The sequence below is a fragment of the Dromaius novaehollandiae genome, chromosome 3, assembly GCF_036370855.1.
Source record: "Dromaius novaehollandiae isolate bDroNov1 chromosome 3, bDroNov1.hap1, whole genome shotgun sequence".
NCBI classification, from domain to species: Eukaryota; Metazoa; Chordata; class Aves; order Casuariiformes; family Dromaiidae; genus Dromaius; species Dromaius novaehollandiae.
The window spans coordinates 38,892,697-38,911,080 of record NC_088100.1 but is presented as its reverse complement, the minus strand read 5'-3'; the positions used below and the strand labels follow the sequence as shown (position 1 = coordinate 38,911,080).

Here is an 18,384-nt window from a genome sequence, read left to right as displayed (position 1 = left end):
TGATTATAGGCTCTATGAGCTTGAATTAGAATCACAGAACAGTTGAGGTTGGAGGGGACTGCTGGAGATCATCTGGTCCAACCCCCCTGCTCAAGCAGGGTCACCTCGAGCATGTTGCCCAGGATTGTGTCCAGGTGGGTTTTGAATATCTCCAAGGATGGAGACTCCACAACCTCTCTGGGCAACCTGTGCCAGTGCTCTGTCACCCTTACAGGAAAGAAGTTTTTCCTCATGTTCAGGCAGAACTTCCTGTGTTCCAGTTTGTGCCCATTGCCTCTTGTCCTGTTGCTGGGTACCACTGAGAAGAGTCTGGCCCCATCCTGTCTATACCTTCCCTTCAGGTACTTACATACTTTGATAGGCTTCTCCTTAGTCGTCTTTTCTCCAGATGGAAGAGTCCCAGCTCTCTCAGCCTTTCCGCATATGAGAGATGCTCCAGTCCCTCCTTGGTAGCCCTTTGCTGGACTCTCCAGTAGTGCCATGTCTCTCTTGTATTGGGAAGCCCAGAACTGGACACATCACTCCAGGTATGGCCTCACCAGGGCTCAGCAGAGGAGCAGGATCACCTCCCTCCATCTGCTGGCAACACTCTTCCTGATGCAACCCAGCATACCATTGGCCTTCTTGGCCACAAGGGCACATTGCTGGCTCATGATCAGTGTGCAGTCCACCAGGACCCTCAGATCATTCTCCGCAGAGCTGTTGTCCTTCAGTGGCATGTCTTTACAAATATAATACTTCAGCTGCTGAACTTCTCCTTTCAAGAGTAGCATTACTGAGGTTATAATGTTACCTCTGTATATCAGACAAAGTGTTCTACCCTGCGCCCCCAAATTAAACACCTTAAAATCATAGTTTATTTCTCTGTAGCTGCAAACAGGTCACGTAATTTTTTTGTTTTCTGTCTTACTGCAGAAAATAATTTCACTGAGCGGAAACTGAAGGCAGCTTGCAGGTCTTAAGCTCATACAAAAGACAATTTTAAATATAGGTACTGCAGTTTTCATGGGCTTCTGGCTCTAAGCTATAGACTTCTTGTATTCTAAATGAGTCTTTTTTATATATGTAAAAAATCATTTGCTGTCACTTCAAAAATATTTACTAAACTTGTGAATACCTCTGATATGATCGGTATCTGAACATACAAGGTGGTTTGTAACAGCTAGGCTGACTCATCAGTCTGTTTTGTTGGACAGGTCTCTGGACTTTGCCTGCCCTGCAAGTTTCAACAGCTTCACAGCAACCTGGATCTTGGCATTCTGCTCTCTTAGTAGCATTAATGGCCTTTACTGCGTAGTGTTGTGTTGGGGAGGGAAAGCGAGTGTGTGAAGCGGTGACCTGCCTAACCAAGTGAACTGAAGTGCTGTAGAGTGTTTGCAGCAGGCACAAGTAGTTTAGGTTGAGTAAGGATCAGTCACAGATTAGCATATCTGCTCCTAATGTAGAGTGTCTGTCATCATTGGATGATTTGAGTAGTGATGAACCTTTCTAGTTTTGGGAGAGCGTGAGGAAATGTATGAAAGATAATTAACAGTGGTTACTGCCATCTCAGGGAAAGTAAAAGATGAATGTTCTCATTTGTAACAGAAATACAGACTAGTCTTCTAGCTAAACTTCTTAATTTTTAACTTTTTCTACATAGGTCTTGAAAGTTTAACCCTCAGCCCTATAATTAGGTCTGTGTTCTGCACTGTTTGTGTTGCATGATGTCTTCTACCAAAGACTTGCTGGGGCTGTCTGGCACTACACTGGGTTTAGTCATACAGCTGCAGTATGCAGTTTCCAGCTGTGTCCAAAAAAGTAGGTAATAGTTTGTAGAAAGCTGATTTCAGATATCTAGTGTTTATAGGCAATTGGTGTTGTAGTAAGTTGAAGGTTCCACAGTAGATGTGGGAAAGAGAAGCTGGTGGAAAGCTTGCTGCCGTCCTGCTGATGATCAAGGACTTACCTTTCATTTCAGGTACTCTCCTGGGCAAGTCTACAATTTCTAAATGTACAGGATACAAAGCCGTGTTTTCTTCTCATTCCCTTTCTCTGAAAGCAGTCTAATCTTTTATTCTTTCTACACAAGGTGCAGTTGTTGGCAAAGGACTCTTATTCTTCAGTATAAACTAATGTCTATCTTTACCTTGTTTCTCAATGTTGAAGTGGCCGTCTTGCATGCCTAAGGGCACTCTGCTGCTGCCTAGAGCTGTAGGGACTCTAGAAGGTGTGCTGCAGCATGTTAATGAAATTCTCGCCTGTGAGATGACTAGAGTGTTTCTGGTGGTACCTATTTTTGCTGATGTAGCTGTGTTCCACATGCTTGAAGTATTATCTATAAATGAAGAATTCAGTAATACTTATTAATCTAACCTAGAGAAAGGGAACCGTCACGCTCAACTTGAAAATTCACTACCTGTAAATTTATGTGATGTCGTGTACCCTAACAGCATCTGGGATGAAGACAGAAAGAGGCTGGGACATAGCTTATGTTAGAAAGTCAGTACTGTTGGGCAAAAGAGACAGACTAATGTTGCTGTTAGCATGTACTCATATAATTTCAAAGATTTTTTTTAAATGTAGAACTTAAGCACTGAGCTTTCTATTTGGTGCGATCATGGTCTGCAGACTGGTAGGCAGAGAGCCTGGCCTTGCTGCAGACTTCTTTGTCTTACTGGTAGTACCTAACACCTTCTTTCTGTCTTTCTTATAGACTTGATCCAAGCAACTAATGAAACAAATGTGAATATTCCTCAGATGGCTGATACACTTTTTGAGCGAGCAACAAATAGTAGCTGGGTGGTTGTCTTCAAAGCCTTAGTTACCACGCATCATCTAATGGTTCATGGCAATGAGGTAAGTTTGATCAGCTTTTTCATGAGACCATATTGGCACTGAACAAACACCAAGCTGAAAAACTTTATAGTGCAAAGGTACCTTTCTGAACCTGGAGGACCTGACAACAAAGGGTGAGAACAATTGCTGATGAGAAACAATCTTCCAAACTTACCTTTTCCAATGTGGTTTAAGTTGGAAGGGTGCTGATTATCTGTTTCTTCATTTACTTAGCTGTAGTGTAGGAGCAAGCAGCAACCTATTTCAGTATTTTGGCAGAACTTATCCACCATCTGAAAACAGAGCTATGCAGGATGAAAGACTACCTGGGACTTCTGTCAATGACTGACAGAATCCTCTAGGGAGAACTTTGATTAAAAAAAAAAAAGCAGCTCTGACACTGCTTTAGCATCCTTGATTCTCTCTCTCTCTCTGTCTTTGCCTTCCATGTCCATGGTAACTGGTGCTGGTATTAATAGCCTTTTGTGGCCTTAAATACTTGAGATTAGTGAGAGTCAAAGTTGTTGTTCTAGCATATGTGTGCTGCCATCCAGATAGCTGCCCTTTCTGTATTACTATTAAAATCTTCCTAGACTTGTAGGTTCAACTTGGTATCTTTTTAGTTATGTTTTCCAAGCACTTGTGTTTTATTGACCTAAATAGACTAGTGTGTCTGTGTAAAATAAAAAGCATACCTGAAGAGCTTTAGTATTACAATGAAACAATTCCTCCCTGGCAATATACCAGATGTTTTCATGCAATGAATTTCTCTGATATCACAGCGTAAGTTGTTACTCCTGACTAATTTTTCTGTTCCAAGTTTTCAGCCAACTTTCTGACTTGCTTTCCTTAATTGTTTCGGTCTGTTAGTCCTAGTACTTGATATGGGACCTACTCATTATTGAAATAGGCCCTGAGCTTGGCTGAAACTGAGGGCTGCTAGAAGGAAAAGTCTGGGACCGGTATGGTGCTTTGCAAAGAGATAAATCTTGTGCTTCCTTAAATCCCTTCCATAATTAGCTATTCTTACTGCTTGTTCAACAATGTACATAGTACTTTGCAGAGAATCTATCTTTATGTAAATGATAGGATGTTTAGTAGAGGTTCAGGCGAACATAATGAATATGAACAGCTGAAAGTGGTTTTGAGGAAGCTATAGGAGGCCAAGACAAAAATCTGGATTTTTGTGTCTGTATGCTGGAGTTAGATTTGTAAACTTCCTGCTAGGGAGGTAGCAAGTCTGCAGATACAGCCTCTGATAAGAAAATAACTTTGTGTTGCAGAGATTCATTCAGTACCTGGCATCTAGAAACACATTGTTCAACCTCAGCAATTTTCTGGACAAAAGTGGATCTCATGGTAGGCCTACTCATGTCTATTATCTTAACAAGATTCTAAATGAGATACTACTGCTAATTTGCATTGATTCTTATGAATGGATGAACAAATAATGTAAATTATGTAAAAAGGATTCAGTAACACATTTTTATAAGTATTCAATGAATACTGGAGCTAAAGTGAAATGGGAACACCTGGACGGTTTCAAAACAGTATTTCTCAGTTCCTGCAAAATCTTCCCTCAAAAGCTGACACTTTGCAACTCCTGTGGAAGGTGCTGGTTGAAATCAGGGCCAAGTCAGCTATCAGTTTAACTTTTTATTACAGAGTTAAGGATGAAATGGACAACTTTCCATTTGTTTTTTCTGTTTTTACTCAGTCTTAAATGGTAATTTGGTTACTTGGGAACACTAATTTTTTTTTCAGAATTGTCCTTATGTACTTAATTTGAAAAAACAAAAAGACACCCAAAGAATTAGCTGTTTTTGATTTGGCTACTGAATTTGGAAGGGGAGCAAGGGGTGAAGGAGTTGAGGGCTTGACTTATTTTCTCTAAAGCTTACTAAGTCTGCTTTTCCAGTCTGACTCTGGAATTACTCACGAATTTCCTTGATGCTTCGTTTACTGAAGGGGAAGCTTGTTTCATGGTAGCTCTCTCGCAGAGAAGAAAGAAAACTTCCACTTCTGCAGCTGTTTGAGAATATTTGTCAACTGCAAAATGCATGAATCCTACAGTGATGGGCAAGATCAAAGCAATGCCATGTTACTCCATCTCTTGAGGACACATAACACCCAAGAGACTTAAGCATGTCTTAGAAGTAGTAACACAGGGCAGGAACAAAACCAAGCAAATATTAAACCTGTGTTTGTTGTGCTGTGCGTATTCAAAGATACTGGTATTTGGTGACTGTGAAATTTGTTCATACATGCTTTCGTGTTTTTTGCCACTTTTTAAAACTTAAATTGCCATTTAATGGATAACACATCAGTGTGTTACAGATGATGAGATGTCAGAGACTGTAGTGGTAAGCTTGAGTTGGCAGAGATGCTTAATATTCAGATATATTATGGAAGAATGCAACTGAGATATGAATTTTAATGAGGGTAACAAAAAGGGGCCCGTACTGACGAGGAGGATCAGTTGCTTTTTGCACATAATTCTGTAACTTAGACTTAGAAGAAGCAACTGTGAAAGACGCCTGAAGAATAGACTGTAATAATGCTGCTGTTTAGAAGTTTTATAGCCTTGAAATAAGGTCGCTGCAGTTTGAGGCTGCTTGTACAATGTTGCATGTCTTAAAGATTTCTGAGGTAACAATTTGTAGAAGGCAATAATCTCTAGGAATACAATCGTTATTTTTTTGTTCCAGTAAACCTACTCAGGGGGATTTTGAGGATCCATGTAAGAGTTGGAGGGAGTGACCTAAAATAATGGGAGTGTTTAAGCTGAAATCAATCTTTTTCCTGCAAGCTAGGTACCAGTTAAGTATAAACTGTTAAACTGATATTTTTGTCGCTAACAGAGGTGTAACTATTTTGGCCATCAAATGATGTCACCACATAACTGTGTAGGAGCCACTAGTAGGTTTCCACAAGAATCCTGCCATTAGTGCATAGGATGAATTTGTTGGAAGTGGAGAGCTTGGTAGATTGTTTTGATGCAGCAATACTGCTTTCTCTTTAGAAGCTGGAAGATGACTTGTTGTACCCGTTCTGTATGTGGAGTTCTGTAGTGTAATAGAGATCACACAGTCCTGGGATGTTTTGACTGGATGTTATCCTTTGTTAAAGAACCTCCAAACAAGCATAATAATTAATGTAAATCATGTAACTGTTTTTTTGCAGGTTATGACATGTCCACCTTTATAAGGCGTTATAGTAGATACTTGAATGAAAAAGCATTTTCCTACAGACAAATGGCATTTGACTTTGCAAGGGTGAAGAAAGGGTAAGCAAAGTTTACATATATAAACCAATAGGATTTCCTGACCCATAAAATCTTGCCTATGGCATTAAGCTTAATTTTAGTGTCTTAATGACTTTACTCTTAAGTTCTTTATTTAGCTACACTGAAACACGAAAATGGTTGTGTTTCCTAAATATTTGTAATTGGTTAAGAATTGCACATGGGGAAGAAGAAAGATTATGGGTGCTAAAGCAAATATTGGATATCACCTGATTAAAGTAATGGGCCTGGCAGAATTGAGAGCTTTTAGTGCTATGTATTAAATCTGACTCTTACTAAATTATGCTGCAGGGAGACTGCATTTAGAATTTGGGGAAGGAAACACTCTGAATCTATTTGGGATGTTTCATTAGTCTCCAGACCCTTTCTATAAGAAAAGGAACAAAAACTTCTAGAAGGAAGAGGTCTGTGGAATAAAGCTGTTCCTCTGAAGTAACAGAACAAGGCGGCAGTGGGAGGGGAAGGCACACATGACACCAAGAGCCAACTAATGAAGTTAGGGGAGTTTATAGTGTCCTGAAGGAAACCCTAAGTTCTAATGTTTGATTACCTAGGAGGGCAAGTCAGCACTACATCAGATTTCTAAGGAAAATGGTTAGTCCAGCATGATGAAGTAATAAATGACTAGTCTTAAAAAAGACTCAAATAGTCCAACCAGCTTCTTCTGGCCATGCCGTATGTTTAAGTTGCATGATAAATCTTGCTCTGTGAACAGTTTAGTTTTTATGTATGTTCTTGAATACTTAATTTGCGGAAGATACTTAGGCAAAACACTTCTCACCAAAGATACTTGGAAACTAGTGTTCAAAATTCAGGTCAAACAAATCTTGTCTACACAAGCTATTCCCCAAGAAAAGATCTGAATAAATACAGTCATGGGCTCATCTTGCTTTGAGCCAGAGTAAGGAAAGAAAAAAACCCCAGAAGCTGAAGACTATCTAGTGCATGCTCTCTCCTACTTCAACTGCTGGTCCCTTTAGCTAAAATGGAATAGTAGGTAATTTTTTTTTTTTTTTTTTTTTTTTTTTTTTGTGGCCTGGGGGTAAAAGAGGGGGGTCCTCAATCAAGTTCTAAGAGGGGTTAATTACACTGTGTTTGTTTTTGTTTTTTTCCGGCAGCTTTAGTGGGCTGTTCCCACATCAAAGGACTAGCTAGCCATATCAAGATTACACCTTGTTTTTTCCCCTTTAGCTTAAAAGTGAATTTCTTCTATACCAGGTTGCCTATGGATGTCACAGTGTCTCCCTGTTTTTATCACAATTTGCAGCTAGACTGCATGATACTTTGCATTTCCATATAGATACCTAACACAACGTATAGTTTAGATCTGTTAGGACTAATTATGAAGAAAAATTCCAATGGACAGCTGAAGTTCTTCAGGAGGCAACACAGCAAACAGTTATAAACTTAACAGAATAAGGCTATAAGCTAGTATTTTTGTTTCCCATAAGGGTTGTGTTAAAAACAAAAAAACAAAAAAAAAAAGAAAAAACCCCACAACCCTCCCCCAAAAGACTCAGCTCAGAGTAGTATGTTGATATTTGTCAGAACATCTTTTTTGATCTCTTAACTCCTGTAACTGGGACCTCCATAGTTCTAGATTATCTCTGTTGAAGCATCAACTACACAGCAAGCGGCTTAGCACCCGGTGAAGGTGCAGTTTAATTTACTGGTTGCTAAAGATATTTCTTCTAATAATAATGAGTCTACATGTGAGTTTGTTCTGGTGACTTCATTGTATTCTGTGGCTTTGGATTCTGAGCTATTAACACAGACATCACTGCTGGATTTTCCTCTTGCTCCTACTGTCTCAAACTGCTAGGCAAATAGGACCTATTATGGTAGCTTAACTGTGTAGCTGGAGTCCCTTCAAGTTGTGTTTTCAAAATGCCATTCTTTAATAGGGACCAGAATATTTATCTCTTTAAGCTATCTTGAATATGAATCATTAAGAAGTTTTCAAAGTGAAGACTAATATCTAGTTGGATCAATATTTTAGACAGGCTTTGGTCCAGCAGGCCCTTGTAGTCTTAGCATCTTAAATTCTCTTTTTCACCTAGCGATTTCAAGCACTTCATGTTACATAAACATGGGTTTGGTTTGCTGAAAATTCACGCAAGGCCTTACTATGTATGGTGTTTCTGGTTCTCAGAACAAGGTGCTGCCTCATAGTATAGCATAAAATAAGTAAGAATGGTAGTATACTTTCCCTAAGAAGAGATACTACATCTGTTAGTGGCCAGAATGGGGCAATTCATAACAGATGTGCAGGTTTGTTACTCTGACACAAAACCAGGCATACATGAAGACTGCTATAAGACATGTGAGCTGCATGTAAGGAATGCTGTGCATCTGTGGCTGTTGCATGGTCTAGTTTGAGCAATAGTTCAGGACTCATGAAGGCAGGTCAAAGTCAATGGAAGTCTTATGACTTATGTTGTCACTGGATTGACAGGCATATGCAGTGGCAGTTACTGGAGAAAACTCGAGTTTGTCTTCAGTGACCATAAACATGTGACTAAAAAGTACTCCTAGCAATGACTTGTCATTAGTTACACTTAAAGTTCATGCATAAAGACTGTTGGTCACTTTAACTACTTCTGCAATACTGTTTCTTGTCAGGTTGTTTAAAATCTTGATGTCTTTTGTCTTCAAAGAGATCGATCTCTTGCATCGATTACTTTAACACAGAACCCTTCTTTGCCTACTGTTGGGGAGGGCGGCTGAATGAAGTATTTACCATGCCAACTCTTGTGGTGCTGTGGGAGGCAGGAGAATCAGAGAGTGCTCCAAATATTGGAAATGGGTTACAGCAGCTTTAAGCTTATGATCAGGCAGCAAATCAGTTGGCAGGTGGAGGAGGAACACCATGCCTTGTAATCTCTGTTCCCTCTTGCAGAGCTGATGGTGTAATGAGAACAATGGCTCCAGAAAAGCTACTGAAGAGCATGCCAATACTACAGGAACAAATTGATGCACTACTTGAATTTGACGTACGTATTGAAGTTCACCCAGCAAACAAAGCATGAACACTAGGCAGGGACTTAAATGCTGCGTTGAAACTAACATTTCCCCTTCTTGTAGGTAATGCTTTACTGATCATCCAATTAAGTTGGAGGGCAAAAAACCCCACAACCTTTTTGGTATCCCACTGAGGTAGGGTAAGGTGAAGGATGGCACTTATATGTACAAAATGCTTAGATGCAGATTTTCTTATAGAGAGAGTAGGGGAATGGAATGGGAAATGAGGGTTCTTGGGGAATGCTGACTCTGAGCTTGGAGTTTTCATTTTTTGCATCAGTGGGGGTAAAAGCAAAGCAAAATGAGGAGACAGAAGAATTGCCTCCCTCCGCCCCCCTTTTCTTTTGGCAACAAACTTCTTGGATGGGGGGAAACCATTAAAATATCATATGTACATTGTTTTGCTTCCCCAAAGACATCATCCAGTGTTTTAACTGCAAGCTGAATAGACTAAAAACTTCAATCTAGACTGTTAATAGAAATACAGATGTATACAAGGTACTTATAATCTATCTCATTAATGTCAGTGAGATTATTTATACATTTCAAGGACAAAACCAGGAGTGAATTGGTATAGAAGGTAGAGTGGAACATTGCAAAGAGGTCTTTGAAAGAATTAGTTGTGAGGTGGTTGTGTGTTCTGTGTGGACAGAAGGACCCATTCCCTGCTGGGAGGAGAGGGCCCACTACAGCTTTCAGAGGAAAGCCTTAGAAGTATAGGGTCTCCCTAGTGTGTTTTTCCTACTTAAACAACTTAGAAATTGTGATACTGGTCTCTGAAAAGATTCTCCTTCTGTTTTTTTAAGAAACTAGCACTTACTTTCTGCTCAAGTTAGTGTGAGAACTGGAAGGATCTTGACTTCATTAATTCAACTGTATTACGTAGTAGACTGCTGAGGCTTTGTTCAGACTTATTTCCTTAAAGCTTTTTTAGCTTCTCTGCCTTCCACCTTTGTGTGATGCCTGAAGGAGTTGAGACGAAGACATTTACTGTTGATGGGGTTACTCCTCCCCTGTAGTGTATTGTTTTGAAGTGGTGAAAAAAGTGACTCTCAATCTGCTAACAGAAACAGAAGCTACCTGTGTTTGATTTCTCTGTGCAAAAACTTGCATTCAGTGCTAGGTTCCATCTATAACAGTATCAGATTCCTATTGCAAGCTAAAACTTCTGATTGCATTCAGTAAAGCTGTTCTAAATAACTGATATTTTATTTGTAGGTTCATCCAAACGAACTGACAAATGGCGTCATAAATGCTGCATTCATGCTTCTATTTAAAGATCTTATCAAACTTTTTGCTTGCTACAATGATGGGGTTATTAACTTACTAGGTAAGTAGCCTGATGTCTATAGTTCACATACACAAGCAAGTGAAAAATGAATTTCGAATCTACCTTTTAAAAAAAAAAAAAAAATCTTTCCGTTAAAACTTAATACATTGTTTTGACTTTTCACTGAAGTGAAAAGTTGGGAAAAACTGTATGCCACAGTCATAACCTTTTAAATTAGTGCGTATCTGAAGCTGGTTGTCATATGCTTATAAAATTGTTAAGAAGCCTACTGCCAGGCAGTGAGGCTGTCTGTGCTTGCAGAAAAAAAAAGTACAGCATAATATGTCTTGCGAGGTTAGCAAAACAGCTTTTGCTATTTGATTGCTCATCCAAAATGTCCAGGTTCCTCTTTTTGTTCTATGTGCTATGTAATAGCCTTTTATTAAGTAACATCCTCCTGAATAGCCTTCCCAGCTTGTCTGAAAGAATGATTGCCATGGCTGGATCTTGTAGAAATTTGGCTTTACCTGTTAAAACTTCAGAGCACTTCAGCAGGTCTGTAAAGATAGGTGGAAACTCAGATTCCTTGGCTAGCATGACTGACTGAAAACTCTGGCTGCAATGAGAACAGGAAGAATCTGAGAAGTTGAAAAGACTGAACATAGACAAAATTAAGTTCTCGAACAGTAAAACTTGGACTTTTTTTTTGGTGTGTTACAACAATTTATGGTGAAATTTCATAAACCTAACTCCCATGTGTTTTAACTGAACTACAGGCATAGAAAGTTTATTGAATAGGTACAGACGTGTTGGGCGTAACAATTGGGATTGAGACTTCACTGTTTACAGCTACTTCAAGCATAAGTTCAGGTTGAAGTATATGGCAGTCTTCCTTGGTAATGCTGGGTGTGAACCAATCTTAGAAAGTTACTAAAGTGGAAAAAGTACTGTTCTTTGGTGTGAGGACAACTTGGAGGAAGAAATGTATAAATACATTTAAATATCCTTAATTACTTTTAATTTCAAGGTTAATAGATACTTCATCTGCTTACCATTTGCCTTTTAAAACCTAGTTTACATCACATGTAATGCTGTGACTGCTTTGGGTGCAGTTTTCCGGTCTGTGTAAATATTTAGCTTCTCAGGGGGCCAAAATCCTAATTTCAACTAATGAAGGGAAAGCCACTAGAAAAAGTCCAAGTAGAAGAATGTTAATGGAGCGCAATATTCTTGAAATACGATTTTCCTGAAAACTAGAGTTGTGATAAATGCACACATACATATGTAAGATTCCTTAACTGAAATTTGACAAATTATCTCTCTAGAGAAATTTTTTGAAATGAAAAAGGGACAATGTAAAGATGCTCTTGAAATCTACAAACGATTTCTTACTCGAATGACCAGAGTATCAGAGTTTCTTAAAGTTGCAGAGGTAAGTGACTTCCAGTCTTCTGGAGTCTGGCATTTAAGCTTATATGAATTTCTCTAGCACTGATATAAAATATTAATTGAACTTGTCAAGCATCTGACTCACTATGTGTAAATGTGAGGCAGTATAGATCTGCTTGATCAGCACTTCTTGGACAAGTAAGCCCCGCTTAGACCTTCAAGATATCTCTGTTGTGCAGCCAATCTCAACTTTCCTGGTAATTTAACAGATGACAGGAATTCAACCACAACAGTGTTTCTTGGAAGTGCTTTAATAAATGTATGCTTCTAGGGCAGGGTTGAGCATTAGAGGAAAATACAGCAATTACTAACAAAAGTATAACAATTTTAAGTCTCCTTCTTAAGTCCTTGCAGTCAACTACAAGCATTTACCTGCAATGTGAATTTTTACCATTTTTGGTTGTTTTTGCCATCCTCTTATGTAGGTAATGCAAATATTACTTGGTTAATTAACTGTTTTCCTGGCCTGTCATTTGAGGTGGTTGGCTCCCAGGCACAAGGTGAACTTATTGCTGTATTTCATGCTTCATTGTCAAGGGCAGCAACAATGAGCTAGATAGCAAGATTATGCCTTTGGTAGTATACCTGCTTATTTGAAGGAAACTGCTAGGCTTCTGAATGGCATGTAATGTCTGATGTGAATGTTGGACTTGAGGGAGTAATAACTTAGAAACTTAGAGTCTTTGAGAATTCAGGCACCTATAGGTCAGCTTTACAGTACAGGGGATTCGGGATTATTTTGATTATACTTCAGGATGACTAAATGTGGAGTTTGCTCTTCTACAAAAGTTAGACCAACAGACACTACAAAGAGCCAACAGTTAAGCCACAGGGCAACTCATAAAAGTTTACAGACTGACACCTCATCTTGCTGTACTTGAAATGACAGGAGAGAAGGGCAGAAAAACGAAGTGACTTGAGCTTTAGCTTTTTTCAGCAGTCTCTTCTAGAAGTTGCTCACTGCTGAATTCAGAAATAAGTTCACTAGGATAGTAAAGTGTCTGGATAGTACTTCTATCGCAGTTCACTAATGCTGCCCTCTGAGACAATAGTACATGACCAGAAAACCCTGCCTATTTTACAGTAGGGAGTATGGTATGAATTTTACCAAGGTGGAGGAGAACCTGAGAAAAAGACTGCTGCAAGTTGCTGAAATGGAATGGCTTCTGGAAAGATGGGCATCTGCATGTGCTAACTTTGCGGGGGGGGGGGGGGTGTCTTTTTTTTCTCCTTTGAAAAATTCTTTTAAAGACAAAGTGCATTCTACAGTTCTAGTCAAACAATGCCTGCTGCAGTGGAAATAGCACACTCATATTTTACAACCTCTTTTAAATCCACAGCAAGTTGGAATTGACAAAGGTGATATCCCTGATCTTACGCAGGTAAGCCTCTCTGTGGTCTCTTTAAATCTATGTAATAATTACAAGTTTAGTAATCAAAAAGTATACCAGGAGTCTAAGTTTTGGTAGGCACCACCTAATGCCTTAGAGCCCTCTCAACTTGCAAAGAAGAAAACTGTCTAAAGCTTTTTTTTGAAGACTGGTAGAATAACTTCTTTTTTGATGGCTTCCAACATGTAGTTGAAAAATAGACCATCTTGCCCTTTCTTTGCTAAAGAGCAGACTTCCACAGTTTGTAGGACAAGTTTGTCTTTGACAACTGACTGCACAAAACCTGTATTGTGACTTGCCACACGATCTCATTCTGACACTATCTTTGTCCAGAGATGAAATTCAGAGCAGTGGTAGATAGCACTGCTGTCTTGATTTAGCTACAGTGAACTTGAAGTTTAAATCCAGAAGTCATTGTTTGATTGCTGAACCTCTGTCATTATGTATCAAAACTTTAACATCAAGATTCATTAATGCTGTAGTTGCTTAAATTCTGTTCTGGTCCGTCTTCAGTAACAATTGCAAATTGGTTTGACTGTCTGGCTTTGTGTTTAATGTGAAAAAGGTATTTACTTGGAGGAGGAAGTCTGTTCTGAAGAGTTTGCACTCATGGCAGTTTCAATGCCAGTAAAACTGTAATCGAAGCCTGCTTGGACAGTTGTAAATCCTAAGTGTTACTAGCCTGTGAATGTGTAGTTTTTGTAAAACCTCTTGAAAGTCTGGTTTAAAATAGCATCAAAATAAGCCCTGACATGGTGTGAAGATGGTGGGCTTTAATCCTTATGGGTTTCAGATGCTACAGGGTTACAAAGCCTGTGTCAGTCTCTTGCAGTTGTCGAAAGCTTAGATTTCTTGGAGCAGTAGCATATGAAATACCAAATAATTCTTAAATAGCTCAAGTAGTGTGTTCTGGTAATTCTTTATATAATAGGCTCTCTTTTTTTGACAAGATCCAATCATTCATGAACTAAGTCCTTGAACCAAAAGAATTCAACTTAAGCTCAGTTAATGAAATATGCTTTATAAATTCCTGTAGCACTTCTGTTTGCTTCTGCTTGTGTTGCTTCAGCCTTCTGGAAATGCTGCTTGCTAGGACTGCACAAGCCCTGGTCGACAGCAGTGAATGCTACAGTTGTTCAGTGACACCTTAGTTACTGCTGCATGAGGGTCTGTGTTTCACTTCTTGAACCAACACTTTGACCAAGAGCTCCCAATTTGGGCTAACTGCCAAAGCTCTCATCTGACTTGAGTTGCCAGAGCAAGCTCCTCTGAGTATGCTGACTGCTACTCTACTACACTTCTTTATAATACAGGAGCACTGCCTTCGATGCCACAACTGCCACACCTGCATTTTATATCAAAACTAAATCTCACGTAGTCCCTCATAGACTCTGGGAGACTACACCTAGCTGGGAATCACTTACCTAAGGCTAGTCTCTGACACACCATAGATTGTGTCTAGGACCTAGGCAGTGTATTTCAGTGAAATAAATAAAAGCCGAATAATAAAACTGAATTTCAGCTAATAAAGCTGAATTTTTTTCAGCCAATAAATCATATATAATTATGATATGATAGTAATTTCAGCTAATAAAACTGAAATATTGATGATATTCCTAAATGCCTAAAGCAAGTCATTGAAATAGGCAATAGCATTCCACAAGAAGCTTTGGTTGTGTTGATGTTTGGTGTGTATACATACTCTGTAGATCCAAAAAAGCAGTTGTGGAGCTGAAATAGAAGTTGACAGCTGTCCTTCTTTGGTCTTTCTAGTTTGACTGCAAGGCTTTGGAAGCTGTGGTGGCTTCTTGGCTCTTGGAGAGCTTGGCTCATTTTTAGTAAGCAATTTTTGAAGTATAGCATTTTTGCCCAGATAGCTAGTGGGGAACTGATATCTAAGTTTCCACCACCATGTTGACCAAAAGATTAAGCTAACTTTGAAGCAGTGTCTAGAAGAAATTAAGTGATATTCAGAGTTGTAAATTGGATACAGTATTTAATTTACAAAGTGTTGTATCTGAGTAGAAATTTTCTGGAGCTGCCTCTACAAATTCTGTTTACTAGGTGAGTTTCATATTTTCTTATTGGCTTTTAAGAAACCTCTGAACAGTATATTGGAAAGTTAGTTAAGAAGTATAGAACTGCAGTTGCAAAGAGGAAATAATAGTGGAAGTTTTTGAAACAGCTTTTTACTTACACGCTTAAGTAGGCACAGCTTGTGTCTTTTGATATAGCCTTTTAGAACAGGTAGAAGTCTGAATCTGTTCTTTAGCGAATGAGAGCCTTTGGTCGTCTTTTTTTCTTGCTGCTGTAGAATCCTTGTAACTAACTCACTTGTGTTTAACTTAATTCTTGCTTGTGCTTGCTTTATTTCAAAATGAGTAAACATGCTGATAAAATAGCAGTAACAGTTGAGCTGTTTCTGCATTGCTTATATACATGGGACATGTTTGAACCCAATTCATCAGTTGAGGAATTTTTGAGCTTTTGAATTTCTGCATGTGTTGAGTTACTTTATTGCTCAGTTTTAATGTCAAAATTAATATGTGGACACTGTACACTAAATATACTTAGCTGTGCTTTGGCACTAGCAGGTACTGAGCTTCCTGAAGCATCCAACATAGCCGCATGACTGGAGTTTTCAGTGTACTGTACACATTGGCAGTGGGAATTCCACTTTCAGTCATGGCAAACTGATGTCTTTGGTGCATGTGTATATCCTGAAATTAAAGACATTATTTATGGAAAACACCATAGGTATTGCTGTCAGGAATTCTGGTTGATCTGAAAGACACTGATAAAGAGAATTCCCCTTTTAAAGACTGTACCATTGATGAACCGGTAACCCTGATAAAAAATTTTACTATTATTTGCTACTGTGGCTCTCAAGGGTTTCCTCCTTGCTTGTTGATCTTACAGGATTCTACTTATCTGGGCAGTATTTTTATACTGGGGTTGTTAAAGACACTGTCATTTGTATTTACTACTACTGTTCTTAACTGCCATTGTAACAGCAAATGCATGCCTGGGGATGTTGCCTGGCCACAAAAAGGTTGCTTAAAGTAAAACCTAAGATCAGTGAGACTTGAAAAAGCCTAATTTTAATTAAAAGTAAATCCCCAAAATAATAATTTTTCTGAATTTTGAGTTACTCTAGCTGCTGGGCTTAATAACCTATGCCTAGTTTAATATTGAGAACAAATAATAGCTATGAGATTCTGTGCTGTTGAGAGTCTTGAAACTAAGGTAACAGCTTTTGCAGGAGTTAGGGAGACAATTTGTTTTGTTTAGACTGCAAATATTATAGAACGCTTTGGTTGTAAATGACATACTGGAGATCAGACTAAAAGCAAAACTGGACAGATGACCTTGAACCTGTTACTGTTACTCAACCCAGTGGATGCCTGTGCTGTTGTCAATGTTTTAGCACTGACTCAAAGCATGATGAGCATATCTTGGTTTTAGGCTTCAGACTCTGTTTAGTAGAGTTTAATGTTTTCTCTCTGCAAATTCGAGCATTTAATATCCTTCAAAAGTTCTCTTTGCCTGGATACTTCTAGCATGGAAATACACTATTTTCACAGTGTGGTAGATAAAGTAACAGCATGAGCATGTACTTCAGGGAAGTTTGTGCTGGATCTCTAAAAATTACTGGTTTAATGTAATGTGTTTAGAAGTGTATCTTTTGTCTTTGCTTTCAAGGCTCCTAGCAGTCTTATGGAGACCCTTGAGCAACATCTAAACTCATTGGAAGGAAAAAAACCTGGCAACAGGTAGGTATATATTGTGAAACGTAAGTCAAAATGTAGTCTGAGACTAGCTGATATTCAGGCTGATCTCCCCCAACCTGCTTTTGCTACTTACCTGGAAAAGAATTTGTGGTAAGATTAGACTTTTCCTTACCATTTCAGAATTGTCTTAATGGCATGCTTACCAAAAGCAGTGGGGGGAATGGAAACAAACATCTAGACGCTTTCCAAAATGAAATAAAATTAACTGTGGCTTAATGAACACTCCTGGAAGGAACTGGTTTTTGCTGCTGCAGAGACTTTTATTTTCAAAATTGAATTGTTTTCTAATGGCTTTATATCCTCTTGCTAGATACTTGTCATGGCTAACTCTAGGAAAGATTAAGCTAAAACTGTGTTGTTTTTTCTTTTTTTTTTCTTTCGCCGTTGCTTTCCTTGTAATTTAGTGAAGGGTAAGTACAGATATTTATGTATCACTTGCATGCAGACATGGTTATTTTTTATTTTTTTTAGATGGCTTGAACAATTAGAAATAGATATCTTCATTAAATTGTACCTAAATTGTTACTTGCTTTTGTATATAGTCATTGAGTTATTTTTAGTCATTTCTGTCTTGACTCCAGATCTTCTAATCAGTACTGCAGCTTCCAAGATTTATCCAATTGAATTAACATATAGGACAGACTCTAGTTCAATACCAATGAAGTTTTAACTTCACCTTCTCTTTCCGTAGTCAGTGCCATTGTAAGTTTTCATCTCTTAAGTCAAAGCAGCTGTAAAAGCACATAGCAGTATTTTCATACCTCATAGTAATGAAAGCAAACAAGTGCACTGACGTGTACATCCTAACTTATGATTAAGGCTCTGCAGTTTAGTGTTTGTATGGCTTTTTTTGCATGTGAGCGACTTTTTAGCTTGGATTTTACAACTGTTTCCATACTTTTAAATCTCATTATTTTAAAGTAACCTGACTTTCTTTAAAAGAGCAATGCACTTTGAAAATTGGCTGATGCATCCCCAGACATCTTAGATAACTGCTTCCATATTGGTCTTACTCTGCTGCTGTCAGAAGATTCATACAGCCTGGCTACATCTTGCCTGAATAACTCATTCCTACTGGCTCCTGTAGGCCTTAGTGTGAGACCTTGGTATGCATGTCTGCCTTTCCTGCATTAAGTAGAGCTTATTTAAAAGGCAGAATAAGCCTGTGGTATCAGCTCGCCTAAAAGACTTATTTAAGCTTTGAAGCAGTAATTTTCAGTTTTTGTCTAATGCAACACGTGGAAGTTTGGGAATTGGGGGGAGGGCATGAAATTGCAGAGATCTTCAGAAAATGGTCATGCTCAGTTTATTGGTCTTTTTTGCCTGAGTTTTGATGACTGG

The 18,384-nt window shown here is 38.6% G+C and overlaps 1 protein-coding gene across 13 annotated transcripts in view; it reads left to right on the top strand.

The window, feature by feature from the left end:
- SNAP91 (synaptosome associated protein 91) overlaps positions 1-18,384 on the top strand; it is a 75,444-nt gene that overhangs the window by 17,668 nt on the left and 39,392 nt on the right. For 9 of the 13 annotated variants that reach the window (XM_064508732.1, XM_064508731.1, XM_064508728.1 and 6 more), the window contains exons 3-11: positions 2,696-2,838; positions 4,101-4,176; positions 6,001-6,103; positions 9,021-9,114; positions 10,361-10,472; positions 11,738-11,844; positions 13,202-13,243; positions 16,010-16,093; positions 16,955-17,025. In XM_064508732.1, the coding sequence (XP_064364802.1) occupies positions 2,696-2,838; positions 4,101-4,176; positions 6,001-6,103; positions 9,021-9,114; positions 10,361-10,472; positions 11,738-11,844; positions 13,202-13,243; positions 16,010-16,093; positions 16,955-17,025 (832 nt within the window). The remainder of the gene's footprint in view (positions 1-2,695; positions 2,839-4,100; positions 4,177-6,000; positions 6,104-9,020; positions 9,115-10,360; positions 10,473-11,737; positions 11,845-13,201; positions 13,244-16,009; positions 16,094-16,954; positions 17,026-18,384) is intronic. The other 4 variants (XM_064508734.1, XM_064508733.1, XM_064508726.1 and 1 more) reach the window with 1 other exon arrangement.